The 26,886-nt window shown below is 41.4% G+C and overlaps 4 protein-coding genes and 1 long non-coding RNA gene across 7 annotated transcripts in view; 2 read left to right on the forward strand and 3 right to left on the reverse strand.

Annotated features, from left to right (window-relative positions):
- LOC114149750 (protein NLRC5-like) overlaps positions 1-26,886 on the reverse strand; it is a 1,536,511-nt gene that overhangs the window by 252,410 nt on the left and 1,257,215 nt on the right. The gene's annotated exons all lie outside the window — the stretch shown is intronic.
- htr1ab (5-hydroxytryptamine (serotonin) receptor 1A b) lies at positions 1,252-3,083 on the reverse strand. Its single transcript, XM_028025904.1, has one exon. It carries the CDS (start codon positions 2,726-2,728, stop codon positions 1,466-1,468), a length of 1,263 nt encoding a protein of 420 aa, XP_027881705.1. The 5' UTR covers positions 2,729-3,083; the 3' UTR covers positions 1,252-1,465.
- rnf180b (ring finger protein 180b) lies at positions 3,926-9,260 on the forward strand. Of its 2 annotated transcripts, XM_028025901.1 has the most exons (8): positions 3,926-4,065; positions 4,871-4,966; positions 5,432-5,518; positions 5,790-6,248; positions 6,798-6,953; positions 7,301-7,520; positions 7,596-7,721; positions 8,941-9,260. In XM_028025901.1, the coding sequence occupies exons 2-8, from the start codon at positions 4,904-4,906 to the stop codon at positions 9,114-9,116; spliced, it is 1,287 nt and encodes a 428-aa protein (XP_027881702.1). In that variant the 5' UTR covers positions 3,926-4,065; positions 4,871-4,903; the 3' UTR covers positions 9,117-9,260. The 2 variants fall into 2 exon arrangements, with proteins under 2 accessions (XP_027881702.1, XP_027881703.1); XM_028025902.1 differs by lacking the exon at positions 3,926-4,065 and having other exon boundaries at positions 4,870-4,966; positions 5,436-5,518.
- Positions 10,073-26,534, forward strand: c6.2 (complement component 6, duplicate 2). 2 transcript variants are annotated; one of them, XM_028025858.1, is made up of 21 exons: positions 10,073-10,458; positions 10,521-10,693; positions 11,534-11,664; positions 12,731-12,872; positions 17,940-18,074; positions 18,246-18,402; positions 18,526-18,670; positions 18,747-18,888; positions 19,486-19,624; positions 19,759-19,953; positions 20,056-20,299; positions 20,910-21,032; positions 21,126-21,292; positions 22,429-22,654; positions 23,225-23,393; positions 23,485-23,596; positions 24,159-24,291; positions 24,591-24,785; positions 24,912-24,999; positions 25,825-26,069; positions 26,174-26,534. In XM_028025858.1, the coding sequence occupies exons 1-21, from the start codon at positions 10,327-10,329 to the stop codon at positions 26,353-26,355; spliced, it is 3,375 nt and encodes a 1,124-aa protein (XP_027881659.1). In that variant the 5' UTR covers positions 10,073-10,326; the 3' UTR covers positions 26,356-26,534. The 2 variants fall into 2 exon arrangements, with proteins under 2 accessions (XP_027881659.1, XP_027881658.1); XM_028025857.1 differs by lacking the exons at positions 10,073-10,458; positions 10,521-10,693; positions 11,534-11,664; positions 12,731-12,872 and adding an exon at positions 17,213-17,511 and having other exon boundaries at positions 17,910-18,074.
- Positions 12,895-13,842, reverse strand: LOC114149840 (uncharacterized). The gene is made up of 2 exons (XR_003596606.1): positions 13,719-13,842; positions 12,895-12,931 (listed from the first exon to the last, which is right to left on the reverse strand). It is a non-coding gene; the product is annotated as an uncharacterized LOC114149840 (long non-coding RNA).

The following is a 26,886-nucleotide window of genomic DNA, read 5'->3' on the forward strand; positions in this document are numbered from 1 at the left end:
GCAGAATTATGTTTTCTAGACAGATATAGAGAAAAGCAGAGTATTAAAAATATTACTGAGGTCAGAGTAAAACTACTTCGACATATTTTTACTCATGTAAAAGTAAAAGTAGCCGTTAAAGAAATAACTCAAGAGTAAAAAAGTATTTGGTAAAAATTCTACTCAAACACTGAGTAACCAGACAAATTATAAATAATTAAATAATTAATAATTACATCATCAGATGGACCAAAATGTAAAGTTTAGTGGAAATTTGGGTATTTTAAGGATCAAAATGAAAATAATTCATATAAGTAGCAAAAGAACATTTTCCAAATCAGTTTCTTTCAATAAGAAACTTTAATAAAACCTGCAGTTTTATTAAAGTTTCTGTTTCTGAATCTGGTGGATTTTTGGTTAAAACATGTTTGTTTTTAATTCAGTGGGAAGAAAATCCAGAAGTTTAACTCAAGTAAGAGCAGAAATAGTAAAAAATACTCAAAGTACAACAAAGTAAAATTATTTTTTTCAAAAAGTTACTCAAGTAAATGTAACTGAGTAAATGTAACTAGTTACTATCCAACTCTAGGTATGATGTCACACAATCAAGTAACTACTGTATGTCACCTTCAACTAAAGAAATGCTGTATAAATGCACCAGATATTCATTAAAAGAAATGTCACTTCCTGATTTATTGGGCCTCTGTCTCTTTAAGAAACTCTTTTGTTATATATAGAGAAATCATTACTCTAAATTTATTGGACTAAATTTTAAATCTAGTCTAATAATGTGGCTAGTAAATCTTAGCAGCCTCACTTTAGCATTAGCGCTATTGCTAGCCTAGCTTAGCCTGGAAACTTTATGAACACCATAGATGTGAAAAGCTAACAACCATTTTTCAATTAAATGTTCATTTATTTTCAAATGGCTTCAAGGTTGTATGGATGCGCACAGGATCATGATTGACAGCACTAAGCCCCGCCTCCTGGCTCTGGTTGGTTGTTTCTAGTTTAGTTAGCACACTTTTTCACTGCTCAACAATAAACTAAGCATACTGTAATTCTAATAAAACAAATTATGAAGTTTAAGTTTAAACCATTAAAGATCCGAAACTCTGAATTTTTCGTGTTTTTTAAAGAAAAACATCCAGTTTGCAAATTATCAGGTGAAAATATGTTTGTTAGGTTATTAATAATTGTTTCTGCTTTCAAACTGAGAATTTCAGTACAAGTATTTGAAGTTTAGAAATCCTGCTGTCCATCTGAAAATGTTTGCGCTCGACTTATGGCAATAATATTCCCCCATAAAAATCAACCTAAAAGCCGAGAGTTTGTGAAAAAAGTATATTTTTATTGGACATTACATGAACACGAACATGAGCCTCAATCCAACGATCACAGCTTTATCTATGCATAGTCTACAGACAGTCTGGAGATATTTAACGATGATTATCAACACGAGTTTCTGTCCCGGTTCGTTTCTGATTCAGGGTTTGCAGAAATGACACTTGATGATTTTCTTGAAGGCGCTCTGGAAGTCTTTGTTGAAGTAAGCGTAGATGATCGGGTTGAGCAGGGAGTTGGAGTATCCCAGCCAGTTGATGACGGCCTCCAGCCAGCCGGGCATGTAGCACGACTCCCGGCAGAACGGCATCACCAGGGCCACGATGAAGAAGGGCAGCCAGCAGAGGATGAAGGTGCCCATGATGATGCCCAGCGTCTTCACCGTCTTCCGCTCCCGCGCCAGCGCGATCTTCCGCTTGGCTTCCGTCGCCTTTTCGTGGCGGCTCTCGAACAGCGGCGCGGAGCTCGGGGTGTTGGGCAGCGGCAGGTGGCCCCTGGAGCTGCTGTGCACCTCGATAATCTCCAGGGACTCGCCGTCGTCGGCGTGCTTCACCGCGCCGTTGACGCTCGGCGGCGGCAGCGGCGGCCGCGGCTCCACGCTGCGCTTCCAGCTCTTGCCCTGCTGCGCGTCGCCGTGCGGCTTCTTGTGGAAGAGCGCCGGCGACAGCGCCAGGCACGAGTCGGACACTTTCTTCTTCTCGGTTTTACGCACAGTCCTCCTGATCCGGAACCGCGCCGCTTTGAAAATCCGCCCGTACAGAACCAGCATCAGCGTCAGCGGGATGTAAAACGCGCCGAACGTGGAGTATATCGTGTACCACGGGTCCTGCCGGATCTTGCACTCCATCTGGCTGTGCCGGTCCTCCGCGTCGCCGCTCGGCTGGGAGCGCATCACCAGCATCGGCGGCACCGAGATGGAGAACCCGACTATCCAGGTGACGCTGATCAGAACCGCGGCTCGCCTCGGCGTCCGCTTCTTCATGTAGTCGATGGGCTCGGTGATGGCCCAGTAGCGGTCCAGCGCGATGGCGCACAGGTGCAGGATGGATGAGGTGCAGCACACCATGTCCAGGGAGATGAAGATGTCGCACGGCACCGGGCCGAGCGTCCAGCGATCCAGAACCTGGTAGAGCGCCGCCATGGGCAGCACCAGCACCGACACCATCAGGTCGGTGACGGCCAGGGAGCCGATCAGGTAGTTGGCCACGTTCTGCAGGGAGCGCTCCAGCGCGATGGCCGCCACCACGCAGCCGTTCCCGAAGGCTGCGCACAGGATGAGCGCGCCGAGCAGGAAGGAGGTGAGCAGCTGGGAGCTCAGCGTCACCTCGGCGCCCGCGGCGGCGGCGGCCGGTTCGGTGGAGTTGGGGAAGTCGAGCCAGGCTGTGGTGTTGTTGGTGCCGTCCATGGTGGCGCGGTGCGGACAGAGCGTGTTAGCGGAGCCCGGTGCGCAGCCGATCAGCGCACATAGCGGACTGCCGGGAGGAGCGCAGAGCAGCGCAGGTCGCGGCTGCTGACGGAGAATGATGCGCGGTATTTATACCTGTGATGGAAAATGCGTCATTGGGCAGGTTCTGGTTCTGGTTCTGGTTCTGATCCGCTTCCTCTTAATGTTTCAGCTGTTAAACTGGAAACTGAACATTTGATTTACTTCCAGGTTTCATCTCTGGTTTTGTTTTTATCCCGCAGTTTTTGTTTTATTGCAGCTTTTCGGACCCGGTCAGAGAACCAAGTGACCAAACAGACCCGAGGCGCTTAGAGCGCCACCTGCTGTTGGCACGGTGATTTTAAAATACACAATGTTTGGGTCTGAAAATGGATTGATAATTTATACACTGTAAAGATAAGATTTCTAAATTAATTTCAGAAAATTAAGAGAAGTAAAATAAAAATGTTGATAATTATAATAACAATAATAATGATAATTATTATTTTTACCACTAATATTTTATTACAATATTATATTATCATAATATAATAAATTATGATCTAATATATTACATTAAGCTAAAGTTCTGAATGATACACCTCAAACAATATTCAACCTAAATTAGTAGAAAATAGAGTAATATGATGATGTCATTATAGTTTTAATGAAAATCTCATAGTTTATTATTATTAATAGCTTTTAATATTAATTGCAAATGTTACTATTGTTATTATTATCATTATTTTAATAATATATTATAATAATAGTAATAACAATATTAAAAATAGATATCATGATAATTATTATTATCATTATGAGACTAATAATTAGCATATCAACGGCTCTGAAGATACTTGGATTATATTATATTATTTGTTTCCCTTTGAGCTAAATAAAAAAATATCTCAACTTAATTTTTATTACAATAACAGACTCCGAATAAGCAAATTATTACATTTTCAACACTTTTTTGTCAATACAAATTAATTTTTCCCTCCAAACATTGCGATGCGTCCATTCTCTAACTGTAGTTACATAAATAAACCAGCAGGGGGACACTGGTCACTGTTGTTACTAGGATTTCCAATACGGGTTTTTTTTGTGTTTTTTTTTAATGACGTAACATTCTTTAGATAAATATCAATTTAATCATCACAGAAAAGCGAAAGCATTCGTCTTTACCAGCTTTGGGACGGTGAGCGTTCTCGTAACTTTTGGCCCGTCCTCCATCCCGTACATCCTCACTTTTCCTGTTGTCACAAATGGATTTAAATGCTCGTCACCTCGACCGTTTAAGCATTTAAAAGTTATTCACGGTAAGCCTAACTGTGAACAACTGATTGTGAAATATAATTTCGACACTTTAAAAGTTATCTCGCTGCGGACTTTGAACCGTAACGAGGGAAACTTGTCTTTTATGGCGTTAACTTTAGCGAAGTTAGCTGGAGGTTAACTGTTTAAACGGTCTGTGTTCAGGTTTTAGCACAACATTTAGAGGAAAAATAACAGCTGAGTTGTAATATTAATACAAAGAAGTGTTGATGAAACTGATGCATGAATTAAACTTAGTAAAAATGTGAACTTTAACAGTTGGACGGTATTAGTTCGATTCTGAAAGTATTTCTTCCGCATCAGCAGGTGTATTTTAACAAGCCTACCTGTGATATAGTCTTATATTATTAAATTATCTCTCATATTTCCAGATTTAAAGAAGCTGATAGTTTGCTAAAACCTTCCCACTTAGAGAGTTTTAGCAAACTATCCAGTCCGGAAGTTTCCTGGAAGTTTTCCTCCATTTATTTTAAACTTTTGGTGCTTTTTAGAATCAGTTTCGGTCCTAAATCCATGTGATGGGATGGCCGACAACTGGTGATTCTGGGATCAGGTCACATGGTTAACAAAACCCACACATCAGTCTCCATGGCAACACCTTACATCTGATTCTGGGAGGTCCGTGGAATGTTTAGTGGAAGGAAAAAGTGCAACTATAAGGCAGAAACAATAAAAATGTCTCACTTTTTGAACAGAAGTAGTGAATAAAATATCATTTTGAGGATGTTTTTAATAATCTGTTGACCTCTGACATGTGTGGTCTGTGTTGTCGTCCCTCCTGACCATCAGATGGGTTGATCTGGTCCTGCCAGGCGGGTGAAGATGAACGGAAAGAAGCTCCGCTGTAGGCGCTGCCGCAGGGCCGTCGGAGACGCCACGTGTTTGGTCAGTAACGAGTTTTATTTAAATTTAATCAAACTGGTTTGATTTGGACACAGAACATTAAAAGGACTGAGCCTCAGACATTCAGCGTCTCTGTCTGTTTCCTTCCAGTTCAGACTTTTATTACTTGATATTTATTAATGTAGCATCATTAGTGTGGTGAGTCACTGCAGGAAGTGGATGTAGGGCACTTCCTGTGAACTCTGGAAAACAAGTTTTGATTTTTAAAGTGAATCCAACCATCATTTTTATCTCATATGAATGTTGTAAAACCACTTCCTGTTGTTGTCTTCTTTGTGGTTTCTGCCAGTAGTAACATCCGGCTGTTGATCATGTGACTCGTGTTTCCATTACGGCTTTATGGAATACATTTATTTTGATACATTTATCAAACCACCTCATCCCAGTGTTAAATTTATTGTAGTTCTTCCAGTTTGTGTATTTCTGAGGTCCAGTTTGTGTCTCCAGGCAGCAGACTGCGGTCCGGTCTCCTGCTGTATTTGGCACATGGATGTTGATAATCTACCGGAGTGGATCTGGATCTCGGTCCAGCAGGTTTGTTTTCTCCTCTTCCTGTTAGTTTTTCTCATAATGTAATGATTTAATGTGATTTCTGACATGTGAGGTTCTTTTCCTCTTTGACTTGGTTCACTTCAGGCTCTGTTCACACTGCAGCCTGAAGTGAACCAAATCTGGCCTCTGTCGTTCAGACGGTCATCCAGGTCCAGAAACCTGAGTTTTGTGTCGCTTCAGGCCGGCTGAGCTGCGCTGATATGTGATCAGAACCATTTCTAGAGTTTTCCAGAACCTGCCGTCTCGTCCTCAGGCCGTCTGGACGTCCGGGAAGCTGAACTGCTTCCACTGCGGGGCTCGGCTGGGCGGCTACAGCTTCCTGAACCGGTACCGCTGCCCCTGCGGCCGCGATGCCACCGTCCACTTCAGCCGCAGCCGCGTGGATCTGGACCAGAAGCCCCGCCTCCTCATCGTCCCGCGGCGCAGGATGGGCCGCGGGTCGGCGCAGGCCCAGCAGGAGGGGCCCGCCCTGGACCTGGTCTGCGCCGGTGGGACTCCTCAGCACGGTGCCGCCAGAGACACGGACGTGCCGCAGCTGGACTCGTCTGTCAGGAGAGCGGCAGAACCTCAGGCTGAGTCGGATCATGAGGATCGGAGCGACGCCGTCCCCTGGGAGTCTGGAGCTCCGGCAGGATTAGCATCGTTAGCATCGTTAGCATCGTCGTCTGCAGCGCCTCAGGAAACAGAGGAAGCAGAGCGGCAGCAGGAAGCGGTACATTTACTTTTCTGATTGAACTTTTCTGATTGAATCAGGAGTCAAACAGGAAACTTTTTAATGTTGAATGTTTTTATTTACATCTGGAAAATTCACAACACTGGAGGGAAAAACTTTATTGTTTTACTTTCCCCAGTAGAATCTGTTACAAACTGAAACCTGGACATGTAGCTGTTATTAACTCAGTGCAGAGCCACAGCAAGAAGGAAATAAAGAAAACTTTCTGAAATTTTCTGAGTTCCAAATATCTGAAATGTTCGACTCTTGGACCTGAGAAATGGCCGGGTCTTTTCTAGTAAATTTCAGAGATTTTTCTTTCAGATTTTTGATGTTTGGAGCTCAGAAATAATTTCTGTCAGTGGATTTTCTCAGTCGAAGCTCCAACCACTGTGAGCGGCGCCACAGAATGGATTATAGTTTCATTAGCAGGAAACGACACAAAGAATGAAACCATTCAGGAAAAAACTAAATGGGTCAGAACCAAAACCAGGGGAGACTTTGGTTGAGCTGCTGGTTCTGACCCGGTTCTGGCTCTCTCCTGGCCAGGTGTCGTCCTCTCAGGGCCCCGTGGTTCTGAGCTCCTTGGCCCGGACCAGACTGAGCAAAACGGACCAGAACCGACTGAAGAGTCGGAGGAGGAAGCAGAGGAGGAGAGAGAGATGGCTGCAGAGTCAGTTGCAGGAGGAAGAGGAGGAGGAGCCGGTGAGGAAGAACTATAAATTATTATTATTATTATTATTATTATTATTGAAAGTTGATTTATTTCAGTCTGTAACTCTGACTGATGTTTTATGTCTGTTAAATATGGTGATTAAAACACGTTTAGGATTATAATATTTCACCAGACCAATAAAAAACTGTTTTAATTCATAAATAATAAAAACTGCTTAATATCTGAATAATGTTTGTTACTTAATGTTAGTTTTAATCTGATTTGCTGAGATGAATGTAGAGAATCGATGTGTTAAAGTATAGAGTCTCTACAGGTTGTGTGTCAGTTTTCCCTCCTCCTCTGAGTGACCTCTGACCTCTGACCTGTGCTGTCTCAGGCCCAGTCGTCCCCGGCCCGTCCTCCGGCCTGTGAGGACGTGGACCGGGACGGCCTGACCTGCGCCGTGTGCCTGGACGTTTTCTTCCGGCCTCGCAGCTGCCTGCCCTGCGCTCACGTCTTCTGTGAGCCGTGTCTGCGGCGCCTGGCCCGGAACCGCGCCGCCCACACGCCCTGCCCGCTCTGCCGCCGCCTCATCTCCAACACCGGCTTCCACAGAGGTCAGCCTCCTCCCCGGGTCGCGATCTGAGATTGAACCCCTCCGCTGTCTGACTCCGCTCCTCTTCCTCCCCCAGAGCTCGACCACCGGGCCAAGACTCTGTTCCCGAAGGTCTGGGCGACGCGCAGGCAGAACTTCCAGAACTCGCTGAGCGCTCGCTGGCCGCTGCCCAGCTCCCGGGAGCAAACACGCTACTTATGCTGTCAGGACATTTTCACGTTTATACTTTTAAAGGGAAACCAGGATGTAAAAATTACATTTAGCCTGTTTTTGTATCTTTATTTGAGTCCAACTGCTTAAAAACCCACCTGGCCTTGACTGGGTCAATAATTAATAATTCTTGTTTTAGGTTCATTTGTAGAAGCTTCTTTCCAAAATGGCTCCTGTTTCACTGCAGTAAATCTTCCTAACAGTTTCAGAACCAGTCAGATGTGATGAGTTTTTTATTTTTCCAATAAATTGGCCCCAATGTGGCTCTGAATGACTGGGCCCCATGTTGGGATCAGTTTGTGGAAAAATATGAAATTAAATCACAGGAGTCAGAATCTGTTTTCTTCTGGCCAAGCGTGGAAATTTTATCAGATCCTCAGCAAACAACGTAAAAAACACAAAAATGTCTAAATTCTGATATTTTCTGACACTGATTTGTCCAAAACATAAATATTAACAACATCAAACACCAGACATGTTTCTGTGGCTTTAAGAGTTTTGTTATTGTGAGGTGAAACAAAATGGCCTCCATTTAAATATACAGTAATACCATGAAGCTTTGCTGCCCCTGGTGGCTCAGGTGCGTCATTACACGTCACACCTGTCCCACATTAAAAGTATTTATCTTTTTTTATTGCTTACAATCAGACAAGATTAATACTTAATATTTATCTTAATAATAAATGATATTTTTTAATAATCAGACTTTTTCTCAGCCCAGATCACTCAAAGGCTGATTTTTTTGTTTGTTTGTTTGTTTGTTTAGTTTTATGGACATAAATCTTCTTCTAAGTATTTATTGAATTAGACTTTGCTGAATACAGTGTGTTCAGTGTGTGGGAGTTATTTATTTTAAAATAAATAACTCCAAACCTGGTTTTGTTGCTCAAAACAAACTGAAATCTTTTTTTTTTAAATGATTATTTAATAAGTTATTAAATAATAATTTATTAATAATTTAATAAATTATTAAATAATCATACCTAATATGATTATTTACCTGCTTAGTTTATTTCTGAGCAGGTAAAACCATCACTTTAGTTTTAAAATATTCTGTGTCTGGTTATAATGGGAGCCGATAGCTGAATAGAAAAGAGTCATAAACTAAGTTTTAGTCTTTAGAACAACTAAAATATTAATAATTTGAATAAAAAGTCTTTCATATTCTGGGGTATCTGGTGACCTCTGACCTCTGCTCTGTTGTGCTCCAGGTCATGGGCGAAGCGCGGAGGCCGCGTGGCGACGCTGGCATCTAAATCCACGACCTTTTGACCTCGGCATGCAGGGCCTTCCTCAGCTGCCCTTCGCCACGCTCATCGTCCTCTTCGTCATCTCCTTCGCGCTGCTCCTCTACCTCGCCGGGTTCTTCTTCACGTTATTCACATGAGTTTCTGCACATGGCCATGTTTTTAATTTGCACATATTTTAATGAACTGGATCCTGCAGAACCACAGAAAGGTGCCGAACAAAACGGTTCAACTTCTTGTAAAATAAATGTCTCCACTTTTCAAGGACTGAGACGGTAAAGGTGTCCATGTTTCCTGAGTTTTTTATGCTGAGTCATCGTTCCTGTGAGTCCTCAGATAAATCCAACCAAAACAAACACGTTAGCTTAGCGCTAGCAGGAGAAACGGTTTTACCGAAAACTAAAGAGAAATCTCACAAACGCTAAAATCTGACGCTGCTCCGTTTTTATTTACGTTTCATGAAGAAGGAAGTTCCTCACAGAGTCTTCAGAGGTTTACTTGTCGTTTCCTTCAGTGGCTCTTGGTGCAGCGCCCCCACAGGCCAGGAGGGGAACAGGTTGGTTTGTTTGACAATAACAACCAAGTCTAACTAAATTCAGTTGGTAGACTAAATATTTAGCTTGCTAACTAAATAAATGGCTTAAAACTTAATTTGCTTTCTAACTAAACAGCTGAATATTTAACTCAATATTTAAGTAATAAATTTTAGCTTCAAATTAAATATTTAGTTTTAATATATATTACTAGCATTATAACTAAATATTTGGCTTGCTAATTAGATATTTAGTTTGAAACAGGAATAAATTAATTACTTGGTGAAAATATGACAAACTCATTTTTTCTCTCTTATTACCTCAAATTATTGAATTACTTTACAAGCTGCAGGCCACAAAGCGCTGAAACTAAAACTGTCATCCATTTAAATTAAAGCATTTTGATGTTTTTATTACATTTAAACCCGGTCAGTTTATTTGTGAGTATCTTCCTCCCTCCGCTCTCTCGTCCTTAAACGGTTAATTTTATTCCGGGGTGACGACTTGTTTTGCTGTTGGCTCCCTCACACGTGAGGCAGAGGCGGAAGCCGCAGCAGCCTCCCCCTCCTGTCGGCCTTCACAGGCGGCTGAAGGTGACTCCATCTCGGCTGGGATGCAGAAGCGGCTGCTGGGGCTCCCATCGGCCGGACACCAGCTCCTGTTTCCCCGGGAAACCAGCGCTCACAGCCGGGGAAGGGAGGCCCTCCGAGCCGGGCTCTCATCCGCCTGAGCTGACTCATTTTGTTGGCTCTTTTTTGGGGTCTTTTTATTTCGGGGTGTCTCTCTCTGGGTGGGCTCCGGCGGAGGGGGTGCATGCATGTGTTCCGCACCGTACGGGCGGAAAAAGCGCCCAAGATCCGCAGGGAGCGTCTTCCCCATCAGCAAAGGGGCGCAGGCGGATCCGGAGCGGCGGGAGAGCACGGAGGCGGCGGTGGACGACAGCAGGATGGTGGGTAGAAAAACATTCAGATAAACGGAACCCGGTCTGTCGGTGACTTGTCCTCCTTTCAGACGGTTCAGGAGTTCAACACGCTGGTGGCTCTGTACCGGGAGCAGGTCATTTCTGTCGGGGAGATCTCGGTGGACTGTCCGTCTCTGCGGGCTCAGATGCAGCAGACCCGGTCCAAAGGATGCTCCATGGCCCGGGCCGCGCACCAGGACCTGGCCATCATCTCCGGATCTGGGTAAACACGAACCGCAGTAACACGGATGAATATGGATCAGCATTTTACCGCTTTTGTTTTTGATCTGTGAGTTAAAGTTAAATAAAATACCTGCTAATGTTTTATTATTAAATTCTGATTGGTTATTGTTACAACAATACATTTTCCTGGACGATAAATTGTTCCAGTAATTATTGCGATAAAGTATAATATGTTCTTTTGAAATAATCTTCGAGTAATATATTACTTCAAGGCTGCAAATACTGCAGGTCAAATGTTATTTGTATTATTGCAGGTTCATCGTCTCAAAACCAAGAAACTTTAATACTGTTAAAAAAAAATTAAAAAAAGGAACCGGAAGGCATGTTAAATATCCAAAATAAAACATCAATAGCAACCACGAGCAATAAATAAAACAGTTTATTTTATATTTTTATTTCCAAAAATGACAATCAGAATGAAGATTATTTATTATCTGACATTTTTTTACTTTTACATGCACAGGTCAAAATAAAAAGAAAAAAAATACAGAATAAAAAAAGATGAGACTAGTACAGAAATAAATAATATTTAAATTCTTGTCAACAGTGAAGGTAGAAGAACTTTATCCATAAAACCTTATTAAAAACAAAGCAGCAGAATATTTCATGTTTTCTAAAACACATCATTGAACTTCAGACAAACTCATAAAAGAAAACAATTATAGTATTCGATTAGTAAATTATGCCACAAACTGATTAAATGTGCACCAATTTCAGTTCCACAGTTTATTGGGTTTTTATCACTTCCCTCCTGACGCATTAGTGAGTCTAAATCTGGAGCTCCGTCTGTGATTCTCCTCATCCATCTTTTCTCCTGCAGGCCGGAGGACGGACAGATCCATCCTGAAATCTGCCGGCTCTTCATCCAGCTGCAGTGCTGCCTGGAGATGTTCATAACCGAGATGCTCAAGTCCATGTGCCTGCTGGGGGTTCTGCAGCTGCACAGGAGAGGTACCTGCACACAAACAGAGACACTTTTTATTACTTATTTACTAAGTTTAGAAGCTTTTCTTATAACCAGACACTATAGCTGAAAAGCTGCTGTGCTAACCTGAAAGCACAATTTATAAATATTAGTTCTGCTAACGCTAAAGTTGATATTTTACAACATCAGACGTGTGTAGAGTGAAGAGTAGAACCACTTCAACATATTTTTACTCAAGTAAAAGTAAAAAAAATATTTGGTAAAAATTCTACTCAAGTCCTGAGTAACTGATGAAATTATCAATCATTTAATATTTAGTCATCAGATTGACTAAAATGTAAAGTAAGGTGACAATTTTGGTATTTTAAAGACCAAAATGACAATAATTCAACAAAATAAATAACAAAATCAGTTTCCAAATCAGTTTATTTTAATAAAAAACTTATTAAACTTTAACAAAAACTGCTGGATTTTTGGTTAAAACATGTTTGTTTTTCATTCAGTGGGTAGAAAATCCAGATTTTTTACTCAAGTAAGAGTAGAAATACTTCATAATAAAATTACTTAAGTAGAAGTAAAAAGTACAGCATAGTAAAAATACTCCTAAAAGTATATATATTTTTAAAACGTTACTAAGTAAATGTAACTAGTTACTACCCAACTCTGTTCAAAATAGTATATCATCCTAAATAGGACATGATTTGAGATTATGGGAAGCTAAGTGCGCTAAACGTTTTCAAAATTAGCAAAAATGCTAATGAGCTAAATGAAAAATTAGCTCTGTTATTAGCATTGGAATTAAGCAAAATATTAGCAAATTTTTCATGTATTTTGATACTATAACCACACGCTGTGATACAGGTGTGAAGACAGTAAAACCTTCCAGCTGTTTGATTTCATCAAACATGTCTGGGATCTTTCTTTGACCACCAGATGGCAGCAGAGAGTTGGTTAAATTACTAAGATACTTTTTTCCAAGGAAATCTTTGTTTAGTGTAAATAAAACTAGAGCTTTAAGTGAAACTCTGATCCTGCTGGAGGCAGTGAGCAGGTGTGTGTTGTTGTCGCTTTATTTGTGGGTTTTCCTCCCAGCAGGAACCGACTCGGAGCCCAGAGTCGACTTCCGGATGGACGAGAGCTCGGACGTTCCCATCCTGGAGGACCGCTCGTCGTCTCCCATCGATTATCCTCAGGAGACGTGGCTGGTGGGGACGGACATCGACAACATAGAGAGGTGCTGCTCTGTTCTTCTTCTGTTTTCCGTTGTACCATGCGACTCATCCCAACGTGTTTCTATTGGCAGAGACATGAAAGAGATGAGAAACTTACTCAGCAAACTCAGGGAGACGATGCCGCTGCCGCTGAAAAATCAAGGTACATCCAATGTAGTATCAGTGAAAATTACTGCTTGGAATAACAAGTTATCATGAACTTTTCATGGATTTAATATAGTTAGAAAAGTTTCTGGACTCAGTGGTCTTGATGAGGCGGACATTTTGATGGTGGAAATGTTTCTGTTCATAATGTCCCAAAGACAAAACTCCTAATCTAGCTGGTTACAGCACTGTTGACTTGACAAGCATTAGCTTTTGCTAAATACCAGGTTGGTATAGCAGGTTAGCATTAGCATCCATTATGTTGCTGTAGTGCTTTAGCATTAGCTTCTATTAAATACTATGTTGGTGTGGTACTTTAGCATTAGCTTTCACTAAATACTATGCTAATGTAGCGCTTTGCCATTAGCTTCTGCTAAATACCATATTGCTATAGCACTTTTGTATTAGCTCCCATCATGTTGTAGCGCTTTAGCTTTAGTGAAACTACAGTTTATGGTTAGTGCTGTAGGATTAGCGCAGCTACCCTGTTAGCTAGCAGAGTGCTCATCTCTGCCTTCAGCCTACTTCATCCTGTCAGACAGATTCAGTTTAGCTGATTTTCTGATTCTGCAGATCAGACAGTAATCAGACCAGAGGCTGAAAAAACAAACCCAAACCCTAAAGTCAGTTTGTCGATCTGAAACATTTAGCTATCAGCTCAGATAAAGTTTTCTGCTCATCATGTGAACTCTGGATGTTCTGACCCGTTTCAGACGACAGCAGCTTGTTGAACCTGACTCCCCAGCCGCTGGTCCGGCAGAGGAAGAGGCGCTTCCCCGGACTCTGCTGCATGGTGTCGGGCTGAGGATCGACAGCAACCTTTACTCCAGCTCTCACTCACATTTCACTTCATTTCTTCAAACTAAAATTGTAATCTTGGGTTTCCTCAAGAGCTCCAGAATGTCTAAACTTGGTGTTTTATTTGGAAGCGGGTCTTTGAGACGTCAGATTTGTTCGGTTTTGACCCTGAAGCGTGTAAATGTCCAGGCTATGCAGCTGCCTCACTGTGCTTCTCTCATGGCTCCACATCGTCTCCAAGTCTCATTCGTCTTCTGATCTGTGTGACGTGACAAAGCAAGTCCTCCACGTTGCGCCGCGTTCATGTACAGAGAGAAGAGAGGAAAAGAAGAAAAGCTGCTTCTGAATCTTAATCATCTACGTTTTTAAAGCGTATTTTTATCGCTTCGATGTTGTCGGTGATAAACTTTGCCTGTCTGACAGGAAAATCTGCTTTTTTCTGCCTGGACCAGTCGGTGCAGAAACTGAAACATGCATGAAAAATGTCAGAAAAGTGTTAAAAAGTATCTGATGCTAACGGTGCCTTGGAGGGGGATTCACATCGCTCACCCTAAACCACCGTGGATGATCGAACAAGCGTTCTTAGTCGTGAAAAGGAAGGAAAATAACATCTTTAGCTTTATAGTTTAATAAACTCCAGTCAGTTTTGCTAGAAAGTGAACTCTGGTCCGCCTACAAACCGAGGTCTGGGTTCAATTGACGTGAACTCTGGTGCATTTTAATGCATATGTGAACGCCAAGTGGACTGGAGACCACTCCAAAAGCAGGAAGTGGACTACAGTGCAGGGCATTCTGGGTAAATACAACCAAAACAACAATGCTAGGTAGCGCTAGCGGGAAAGATGACTCGAGAAATCCTACAACTGCTAAAATCTGGCGCTAATTCATTTTTTCTTTACATTTCATGGAGAACGAAGTTGTGCTCAGTGTTTTATTCAGAGGATTTTATGTAATTTCGCTCAGTGGTTCTTGGTGCAGCGCCCCCACAGGCGAGGAGGGGAACAGGTTGCTCAAAAGGTTTTGGATCGTTTGACAAAGTACAGAACCAAGTCTCCAGGACTATCAGGCATAAAACATTCTAAAACTAGCTTTCTAACTAAATAATTAGTTTGGAACTAAATATTTGCTTGCTAATTAGATGCCTACTCTGAAACTGATGAAATTACTTCCTAGCATCCAAAACAAACATGCTAGTCCAACGGTAGCAGAAGAAATAACACGTGATTTTTCCCCAGAGATAAAAGATAAATCCTACAAACGCTAAAATCTTGTGCCACTCCATTTTTGTTCGTAAAGAAGAAAGTTGCGCTCTGTGTTTTCTTTCAGTGGTTTTTAGTGCAGCGCCCCCACAGGTGAGGAGGGGAACAGGTTGCTGAAACAGTTTGGAGAGAACAGCAGCAGCTGAAAATGTAACAAATGTTACAGTTTTGGGACTATCTGGTGTGAAAACACCCTAAAATCAACCTCTTATCTTCTCTGATCTGCTCTCCATATCTTGGTAGGTTCGTTCTTCTTCACTTTTCATTTTCCTTCCTCTTCACAATGTCTGAACTCTGCTGTTCAGGGTTGTCACATAAAATCCTAATAAAAACAGCGCGGTTTGTAGTTGTAGTGTTCAAAGGATATAAAGATCTCTAGCGCTCCTTCTCCACTGTCAGATCTCCCTCTAATATCTGCTTCGGTTTTAGCCAAGTTGGGTGTATAAACTGGCGGTGCGTTCCTCACCATGTGGGCGGAGCTCTGGTCTGATGACATCATCTGTGAACCGTTGGGCGGCAATTTTCTGCCAAATCTCTCGCCATATTTGTTCTGAGTCTAGTTAAAGGTGTAACTAGACGATTAGCGTACCGAACCGCTCCGCATTAATGGCACTTATGCTTTCTTCTTCTGTTTAATTTTGAAACTGGTGATTTTATTTGCTTCAGTAGTCTTCCCTAAAACAAAAATGTGAATTGGGGCCATTAAGTGTGTTCAATATAATGGCACCAATATTATGGGACCAATTAGCCATAAATTGGGGCCTTTTTTTTTTTTGTTGAAAATTTACAAAAACATTTAAAAGAAAAAACAAAAAGTCTTTTAATTTTTTTTTCCAAAGAAAAAATTTTGGAACTGCAAAAAAAGTTTCAAACTAAGAAAAATGTAAATAAAAAAAATGAAACTAGAAAAAAAACCCTGAATCTAAAATGTATTTTTGAAGTTCTTTTTTTTTTTTAGTTCTAAAACTTATTTTTCCGTTTTAAACCTTTTTCTAATAGTTTCCATTTTCTTTCTTTGAACAAACTTTATGGCCCCAATGTAGTTCCATACTTTTTGCTTTTATTTTTTAGTTATCGCATTACTCTGATAAAGCATCACTTTTAAAATGAAAACAGCAAAAACACAGAAATAATCTCCTGTTTGCATCCAGCTGGGGCCATTTTGCAACCGAATGTAACGTGACCTGTAAACGATTGTGTTTTGTTTTCAGTTTCACTGTGACGCTGTGCTGATGTTTTAAATAGTCCGTCTTGTTTTTGGCATGTGTGTGACTCCATTAGGCCTCTGTGTTGATGTCTCCTGCAGAGTAGAAGAAAACTGCTGAACTTAATGTACAGCTTAGGACATTTTATAACAAAAATAAAGTTTTATATACAAGAATTTAGATCATTTTGTTGTTTCTCTATCAGTTCAATGGATGATATTAATCAGAAATTAGCATTAGCTAAATACTAACATCACAAATTAAATTCAGAAATACTTTAAGTTGTAAACCAATATATACGTTTCCTCAGAGCAGTTGGTCTTTCAGCGGTTCTGAAGATTTAGGGTCCAAAGTAACGTGTAAATATAACTTTATATTCTAATACGGTACTTAAAATGAGTTCAACCTACAAGTGAAACTCCTGGCGCCATGTTTGATTCCTAACAGGAATTGGTGGTTGTTTTGAAGCAATCTGATTGGCTGACAGGTTGTAGTTCTGCGCCACACTGCCCCCTATTGGTTTGGCGTAATTAAAACAACAATCAGTGATGGATTTGTGAGTTTATGTGGATAAAAGAAATCCCCTGTGTGATATTATGTTTTAAAACAATGTGACAGACACTTTGGTTCACAAAAACCAATATATCAGGAATTTGTTTGGGACTAAATGGGAATTAATAAAACTTTTAGATGTTTATTGTTATTGATTAAAGTGCAACATAAACAGTATTTTAGTTTCATGTTTATTCAGTTTGAATAAAAATCTGGCCTATTTTCCTTCTATCAGATGGTTTTGTTTTGCTGAAATGATCCAAACTGGGCTGAGATGTTTTTCATACCTAAACAAAGCGTCGATTGTGCAAAGCTGCTGATTGTGAAAATGTTTGGAAAACTTAAGGAAGTCATAAATGAGCAGAAACATTCTCCGTTCCCCTCTGGAAGATAAGCAGTGAAACAGAACATCTGGTTTGCATCAAGCAGCCTGGAAATTCCAGAGCTGCTGCTCTTCCCGTAACAACCAGGATCAAGAACCTGTGATTTATTTTTAGACACCAATTGGTCAACATGAATTCATAAACAAGTGGATTCCCCTGAGGATCGCTGTGGGTTTATATCCACCCAGACAGGAAGCTCAGCCTCAGATCAGCCTGCAGTTCTGCTTTTATTACCAACCGATTCAAATTTCTGCAGGAATCTGATTAAAATCCCTCCTGCAGACGACAGCAGTTCATCTGGTGAGTTATGGCTTCATCTTTTCAGCGTTTATGGTTAAATTCTGTTTGGTCTGAAGCAAAACCTGCTGCATAGATATCTAGATATTTAATTAAGGAGGAAAATGCAAGTGATTTGCATGAAAACTGCAGATGCATTTAAAGCAATTTCTCAAAATGAAAGCCTGCAGGAAAAGAAATCTGACTTTAATTTCAGAATTCTGGAAGAAAAGTCACAATTTTCTACAAAAAAAAAGAATTCTGAAAAACAAAATCAAAATTAAAAAAATGTCAGAATTAGTTAAAAATCTTAGATCAGTTTTATTTGCTTGTTTTTTCAGTGACCCTAATTCTCCTCTGCAGAAACTAAATGAGCCATCTTGGGTTATTTCAACATAAATAAAAACTTAAACAATCTTCAGGTTGAGCTGCTCGATGTCTCCATCCCGCAGCGTGATGCTGCCGCTGCCGCTGCTGCTCCTCGGCTTCATATCCGGCAGCCTGGCCTGTCACTGTGACCGGTACCCCTGGACCGCCTGGTCCGCCTGCACCAGAACCTGCAACTACGGCACTCAGACCAGAAACAGGTAAGAAAAAAAAACATATTCATAGAGTTAAACACATCACAAGGTTTTTATTTTTCTAAATGATGTTTGAGAAACGGGCCGTTGTGCAACAACGAACCAGAAATATTTACAGGACTGTTGCAAAACCAAACCCAGAAGACTGCGACAGACTTTCCCGTCTCTGTTCTCCAGGAACGTTCAGTATGATGATTATTACTGGAAGAACAGCTGCCCCCAGATGTGCGCCAGAAGTGACACCAGAGGTTGTAACCAGCAGGCTTGTCCGATCAACTGCGTCCTGTCCGAGTTCAGCCAGTGGTCCGACTGCTCGCCCTGCGCCCGGAAGCAGGCAGGACCACAGTCACCCCAACATGCTGCTTCTTTCACATTCACATTAGAAACTACAATATTTTTTAAATAATTTATTAAACCCAGCTCCCATGACTCAGGTTTCTGCCGTGTTCTGCTTCAGTTTCGGACCCGGTCTGTGGTGAGACCTTCCCAGTTCGGTGGCTCTGAATGCAGCGTGGAGCTGACAGAGGAAAGGCCCTGCTATCCCTCCAAAGAGTGCCAGTTACCGCCGGTGGACTGCAGGGGCGACTTCAAGTGTGGCAACGGTGACTTCACCTAAAATTATGAATCTGCTGAACTTCAGCTGTAAGAAATGATTAAAAATAACCTTTAATGCTGCAGGGCGCTGCATCAACTCAACGCTGACATGCAACAAACAGAACGACTGTGGAGATAACTCAGATGAGAGGGACTGCGGAGCCTTTTCAGTCGTCTGTCCTTCTGAGAGGAGACCTGCCCCGGGGGTTGATCTGGTTGGAAATGGGTAAACTGCCCCATTCTTACCCCAAACTGCTAATTACCCCTATAGATGTTTGTGGAAGTGTATTTTTATTATCAGCAGTGGGAGCACTTCCACTAGCTAATAGCAAAACAATTTTTTTTATTTAGCGTTTTAGCATTTTTGCTAACTTTAAAGACGTTTAGCGCACTTAGCTTTGCCTATATGAATGTTTTCAGATAAATTCTAAAGCGCTAATTTACTTGGCTGTTTTATAAACTTTCAGTTGAATAAAGTTCAACATCTATGTTTAAGTTTTGGATATTAATTGTTCTCCCAGTAGACAGACGTTTAGCATCTTCGCATTTTTGCTCAACGTTGACAACTTCTAGCTCTCTAAGCAGTAAATCCTAAAGCACTTTAGCATTAGCTTCTGCTAAATTTGATGTTTTTATAACACTAGCTTTAGCTAAGCTAATATTTATTTTTGGTGCTTTAGGGTTAATGATGTAACTAATATTGTATCATTGTCTCAAGTTTCTTTTCCATAAGACCGATGATGTGTCAGAGCAGTGGAAAATGAAAATAATTTCTGATATTTAACGAAGTATTTCCTCCTTCTGTTTCCTGGTTTATGTGTAGTTTTGATTTTCTGGCGGAGGAGCCGAGGGGAGGAGTGCTGGACAACATGTTCATGGGAGGAAGCTGCATCATCAGGCGACCGCAAAGCACTTTACTCTACCATCGAATGCCGTACAACTTTAAGACCTTTGACATTAAGGTAGCCGTTGATTATCTGCTCTTAAAACCTTTCCTGCTAATGGGATACTGAGAAACCAAACAAGTGATACTTTATGGAAATGTTCTCCACTTTCTAATTATGTCAGATTTACTAACTGTGCTGTGGATGTTTAGGTTGGGGTGTTGGAAGACTTCAGCACCGACCCGCAGCCGGTGGTTTCTGAGCCGGTCGTGATAAAGAGATCGGAACAGAGAGAACAAAACACGCGAGATCAAGACAACCTTCACATTTTGTTCTTTTATGGGCGCAGTTCTTCCAGCTCCAGTCTGACCTCGAGTAAGGCAGCCTTTGAGGCTTCAAAGAAAAAGGTGATTTAAATGGTAGATCTGCACAACCCATTGCCAACACAAGAACAAAACGTCTTTATTTTATAAAGCACTAAAATCAGTGTCTACCCCACCATTTTCTAGGACTCCAAGTTTTTCCGAGTTCATCAACTTCTACCGATTTCGAACTTTACAGTGAAGGATCCACAGGATCTTGTGCATTCGCTGCCATTCCTTCAGTTCCTTCACGCTCTGCCACTCGATTACAACTACGCCCTCTACAGGGAAATCTTCCAGCGCTTTGGCACGCACTACTACAGCTCTGGAAAACTGGGAGGCCACTACGATCTGCTCTACCAGTACAGCCGGGAGGAGATAAGAAGCTCAGGTTATACATCACACCCTGGCATTTAGAGTTTAGAACCGCAGTATAAACCAGAGGTACGTCTAAAACGCCATGCATGGAAATGATCAGGTAAGTTCACCTTGTGTCCATCCTGCTTACCTGGGGATACAAGCAGGGTCCAGAAGACAAACGCTCATCTCCTCATTCCCAATATCTATTGCCCAGATCTCATTCTAATGGTCCTAATCTATATCTCAAGGTCTAAGATGAGAGTTGAAGTGTACAAATCGAGTGCTTCAGTTTTCGGTCCAACTCAGTTTATAAATTAGGTAAAATTTAATGAGGGTTTATGTTTCTGGCCTGGAGACACAAAGGGATTCCCCCAGAGGAGATGTGACTGAGGACTGGGACGTCTGGGCCCTTCTACCTAATCTGTTGCTTTGGAAACTAATGGATGGATGTTGGACCTTAAAAACACCATGAGAACTCTTTCTTAAAAGCCTTGGCTTAAGATTTCTTACTGGTCATCAAAGTTCCTGTATCCTTAAACAAGAAAAAACAGATACTGCCTTATGTAACCTAGTCGACTAACATTTTTCCAATGAACCAACAGATTAAAACTCAGTTTTTATCTGTACCTTTTTGGTGGCAGGTGAAACAGAAGAGACCTTCAATGGCTGCCTGCACCGAGATACCTCCTGGACTATAATCCTCTACTCTGAATCCAGCAGCGTACACAGATGCACCAACAACCGCATGACTGAGAAATACCAAGGTTACCTCTGAAGTGTAGCGGAGGAAGAGTTTCTCTTATTTCTACGTTTTGGTGTGTCTCTTGGCTCATTTTCTCATCTTGTCTCTTGTCCAGGCTCGTTCATCCAGGCCTCTGAGAAGTCCTTCTCCAGGGTGAAAGGCGGTGGAGCCAGGGAAGCTGGAGCTCTGGCCTGGGAAAGACAAGGCGCTGCTCCGGACAAGACATCCTACAAGAACTGGGCCAAGTCTGTGATTGACAACCCTGCTTTGGTGGACTACAAGGTCAATTCCAGAGAACCTCATAGAAACATTTTATTCATCATCGATGCTTAAGGGTTCAGTGATGAACACTAAGCTGCTTAGTAGAGAAGATAATAGCCAACAAGGGGTTTTCTCACAAAGGGACTTAGAGAGAAAGTACTCTAGGATGGTGTAATGGTTGGTTTCACTGGGTACTCCAGCTTCCTCCCATCTAAAGACATGCATGCTAGGTTAACTGGCTACTCTAAATTGTCCTAAGGTATGGCAGGGTGTATATATGGTTGCCGTGTGATTAACCAGCAATCTGTTCGTGGTGCATCCAGTCTCTCACCAAATGACCACCAGCCTCTCCTCAACCTCGCTAGGACAAGGAGGTACAGATGATGGATGGCATTTGCAAAGGTGTAAACAAAGACAAAGAATTCCCCAAAATGGCTGTCATTGCCAAGTGATCTGTGTGGTCTTGTGACAAGATGGCTGCCATGACTAGAACCAATTATTTAGTCATGAGATTGTCAATCAGGGGACCATATTTTGCCTGTAAGAGCTCTACACTCATTGGGTTTCAACACGTGGTACCAGCAACAGTAAATCTTTGGAAGAGTCATCCAGATGTTTAACTGATTAACTCCTTGTTCATACAAAAGGAAATGTTGGATGGATGTGGCAGCTTGAACGAAGGATGCCTGAAGCATAACTAGCACCCAGACGGCATAAATCACCGGAATACAGTTCAGTTTTAAGCCATCCACAGTTAGCATCCTTGCTAACAGAAGTCTGAGAAAGCATTTCTCTCCTTGTGTTAACTCGCTGCTAGTGAATTAAGTTCTTGTGACGTTTCTTGTCCAGGTTCTATCCACAGTTGTTTCTCTCTTAAAAAGGAACTTTTTCCTTGTCGCTTGATGTCATTAGACAGCTAGCGTCCACATTGATATGGTCTAGTTACTTTTAGCTTAGCAAGAAATCACTTATAGCAATGAGATGACTTATAGCTGGTCATGTCATTATTTTGAGAATATTTTACAAGGCTGGTTAGTAGGTGTAAGTAGCTACTATCTTAACGTTTTCACAAAAACTTCCTCCTAATTCACCAAACTGACATCACTCTGATTCTAATCAGTAACGATATTAAAGACTCCATGTTTGTGTTTGTTCAGTTGCGTCCAATCATAGATCTGGTTCGGGGAATTCCCTGTGCTGTCACAAAGAGGAGACAACTGAGGAAGGCTCTGCTCCAATACCTGGAGGAGTTTGATACCTGTAAGTGCGCCCCGTGTCCCAATAACGCCAAGCCGGTTCTCTCTGGGACCGAGTGCAAGTGTGTTTGCCAGACAGGAACCTTCGGCACCAACTGTGAGATACGGGCGCCTGACTACACTTCAGGTACGCAACATTTTGAGTACCAAGCTCATTTAGTTAGATCCTGCGTTTTATTATTATTCAAAATATTTTTTTATATTGCCTGGCCACTGTACAATGTCTCTCTATGCTTAGAGAGTTTCTGCCACTCTAAGCATAGATAACTTAGCATAGATGCTTAAAGTGGCAGAAACAACAACAAAAAGAATCTAGCTAAGAACTTTTATGATATAATTAATCAGTTAACAATGTTTCGAACTGAAACTTAATTTATATAGTAGAAAAAAATACATAAAAAGTAACAAATATTTCTCCTGAACTCTGATTAGCCACTAGCTTAACCAGGGATTAGCAGCTAGCATAACTAGTGGCTGATTTTTCCATTTATTAATCTATAAATTTATCTGTTTGACTTCAGAATATGTTGACTGTTCAACTACTTCATACCTTTATAATTAACAAAGAACAAACTAAGGTACCAATTTAAATCTATATGTTGGACTGTTTTAGCCTTCCAAGCTAATAGGCTATGTGGATAAACTATTAGCTTGACAAAAATGTGGTTTCTGCTGAAAAGTTGTTTGTTTTCCACAGAGGCAGTGGATGGTTACTGGAGCTGCTGGGGGCCGTGGAGCAGCTGCAGCGCCTCCATGAGGAGACACCGAACAAGGAAGTGTGACAACCCTGCTCCCCTCAGAGACGGCCAACCCTGCGACGGTCCAAACAAGCAAGAGGAACCGTGTCCCCTCTCCCTGTTTGAAAAGTAGGACTCAGACGGACTCAAGTAAAATGAACTATTTCAACCAGCATGTTTGGTTTTATAGAGTTGCTTGTTGTTTGGGTTTCCTGTGCAGAAAAGAGTCGTGTGACAACGATGATGAGTTCACTGTGGGATGGAGGGATGAGCTGCCGCCGGGGGTGGAGGGCTGTTTGAGGCCGCAGAGACCGAACCACAGCTTCCTCAGGGTAACACTCTACTTAAATGGACAAAACCATGTCTGCGTTTAACAATACATTTCATTTTTAAGCAAATAGCATTTCACAAAGCTATTGTAGGTAGAAAAAATCGAAGTAAATTTAAGCCTAAAGAATCAGAAATTTTTAGGTTAATCTTCTAAATGTACTAGAAAGAAAATAGGAAATTTCTGAGTTTTAAAAGTCGAACGTTTGCTAGAAAATAATCAGAAAAGTTTAGGTTTATCTTGGAAATTTCTAAAAAGAAAAAAAAAGAAAGTGGAAATTTCTGAGTTTTAAAAGTTAAGAATTTAACTTGGAAACTTTTAAACTACTCTCAGAAATTTTCTAGAAAAAACAAAGAATTTTCCAAGCTTCAAAGTTGAAAATTTGCTAGAAAAAATAGAAATGTTGAGATTAATATCAGAAATTTCTAAAGTTCAAAAGTTGAACATTTTAAACTCTAAGTTTCTTTTAAATGACTTTTTACAGAATATTAGCACAAATGTCCTGATACGTTGTTGTACATTTGATCATTTTAAGGTCTAATAATTGTTTTGCTTCATTCCTGTAGAAATCTAAACAGTATTACAGCTTTGGTGAGGATGAGGAGTTCCAGTGCTTCACTGGATTTGAACTGGAAGGTTTCCAGTTCATTAACTGTCAACCAGATGGAACCTGGAGTCAACCAAGAGGAAGATGCATCAGTAAGTTTGTGTTTTGTAGAGAAACCAGAGAGTCCCAAACTTTTACAGATAAATCCAGACATTATTTAGCTGTAATGATAAGATTTAAACATGAAATTAAAAAGCATTTTAAAGTTCCAAAGATCATAAATTACCAATAGAAAAGTTTGGATAGAATGAGAAATGTGGGGCTAAAAGTTGGTAGTGATTTAGGGACAAGTCCAAGTCAAATTGGAAGTCTTTGAGTTGCTTTTACACTCAGCGTTTTCATGCATTTCTCCACAGGAAGTTCCTAAAATCTGCCTCCTTCTTGTCTTTAGAGAGGTTTTGCGTTGCTCCAGAGGCCCCAGAGAACATGGTGCTGTATCCCTCCAGAGAGACGTACAGAGTGGGCCAATCGGTCGGTTTCAACTGCAATGAGACGGGTTTGATGCCGATGCCAAGAGGCCTCTACAGGTGCAGCAGCAAACTGACCTGGGAGCCTCCGCTGCCTGCAGACCTTCACTGCACAGATGGTTGGTTGGAAACAATCAAGAGTCTCTTGCAATTTGACAAACTTCTGTAATAAAGTCGTCTTGTTTGCTAGCTGTGAAGCAAATGAGTGAAAATGCTAAAATAATTTTCTCTTTTTGCCTGCTTAGTGCAGCCATTTGTTCCTGATGGTCAGTGTGGTCCAGGACAGAAGCGACAGAGATCTGGCTGTGTCTGCATTGAACGGGAAAGTTGTCTGTAAGGGATTTTTTGATCGCTGGCATTTTCATCATTTAAAGCCTCTGGAGCTCATTGGTCTCCAGACAAAGACGTGTTTTACCATCTTTAGTTAAATTCAGTGTTGGGCGCTGCTAACTAAAAATGTAGTCACACTAATCCTAAATCACTAATCAATAGTTCTGTTAATGCTAAAGCACCCCTCCAACATTGCATCTAGCAGAAGCTAATGCTTAACGCTAGGCGCTAAATTCTCACCATGTGTCATTGACACAATATTTACATCAACGTCTCGTTACTTGAACCATTCTTAAGTCTATAAACAAACTTTGTTCAACTGAAAGTTTACAAAACAGCCAAAAATTTAGCTGGAAAAATTTACTTGAATGAAAGTAAGTTGGCTAAATGTTTTCAAAATTAGCAAAAATGTCCTAAAAAGTTCTAAACATCTAACTACTTTGGGCATTTTTAAGAAGCGACGACCAAAATGTCAACACAGAGATCAAACTTTATTCATCTGAAAGTCTGCAAAATGTCCAAGTTAGAATTTATTTGGAAAAATGAAAAAGCTAATTGCGCTAATCATTGTCAAAATTAGTAAAAATGTAAAAGCTAAACATCTAACTACTTGGGGAATTCTTAGCAGACAGAAACCAAACCATCAAAACAGCTGTGCTAAGCATTTTCAAAATGAGTTAAAGCACTAATTGAAAGATTAGCTTTGCTATTAGCATGTTAGCATAAGTGTGTCCACCGCTGAATAAGTTTGCTAAATATTCCTAATTTGACAAACAGAGCCTTGTTTGGAAGGAGAATGATCTGATCTGAGCGTTCACCCATCTTTAGTTCACAGTCGGCGAGTCTCTGCGTCCTCAACGTAAACCTGGGTGTCGCCGTGTCGATGTCGCTCTGCTCCTTCCACGCCGGCCGTTGCCACGGCGACCCACTCTTCTACATCAGTGAAGGCGTGTGCAACTCGGTCGAGCCAGCCAAACTGGAGCGGGCCAAGTTCAGAGCCAAGATGTCGCCCAGGAGTTCGTTGCACGTGCCGTGCGACTTGGACACCTGCTACGACTGGGAGACCTGCTCTGGTGAGTCGGTCTGGCGTCTCATGTACTGGGAAGTCTGGGAAGTGATACTGAGAAGTCTGGGAAGTGATCAGACACCATGTCTAATGTTTATTTATGGGTTCTAGCCTCTAAGAAGTGCCAGTGCAAAGCTCCTCTTGACTGCCCCAAAACCTCGGACCAGATGTTCTGCGTGAAGCTGAAGCCGATGCAGATGATCCGAAGCATCAGTCTTTGCGCTTTGGGGGCTATCAGCTGCAGCGGCTTTGAGTATGAAATTCTCAACGAGGGCATTTGTCAGAGCAGATGATGGTCCAAGTGAACCTCCCTGCAGCTACAGATGATGATTAAAGATGAATGAAAGCTTTTTGAAGCTAGTTAAGCTTGGTTGGTTGTCCTGACTGTTGCTATTTTGTGGGTATAATCAATGGATGGCATTTAATGCTCTATTTTACTTTGTAATGCAATAAAACTTTATATTTAAAACAATGTAGACATTTGTTTTGTTGACAAAGTGGATTCACACCAGTTTCTAGAAACTCAGGTGTGAATACTAATCAAACTCTGGTTCGCCTACAAACCAAGATCTGGGTTTAGTTACAGTTCAAAGCCCTAATATGACTGCAGAGCAGACCAGCCACCGCTCCAAAAGCAGGAAGCGGACTACAGCACAGGGAATTCTGGGTAAATACAAACAAAACAAACACGTTAGCTTAGCGCTAGCTGGAGAAATGGCTCCTGGTTTTTAGCCAAAGCCAAAAGAGAAACCATGAAAACTTTATCACCACTTCATTTTTGTTAACATTTTGTGAAGAAGAAAGTTGCGCTCAGTGTCTCTTTT

The sequence above is a fragment of the Xiphophorus couchianus genome, chromosome 8, assembly GCF_001444195.1.
Source record: "Xiphophorus couchianus chromosome 8, X_couchianus-1.0, whole genome shotgun sequence".
Classification (NCBI taxonomy): Eukaryota; Metazoa; Chordata; class Actinopteri; order Cyprinodontiformes; family Poeciliidae; genus Xiphophorus; species Xiphophorus couchianus.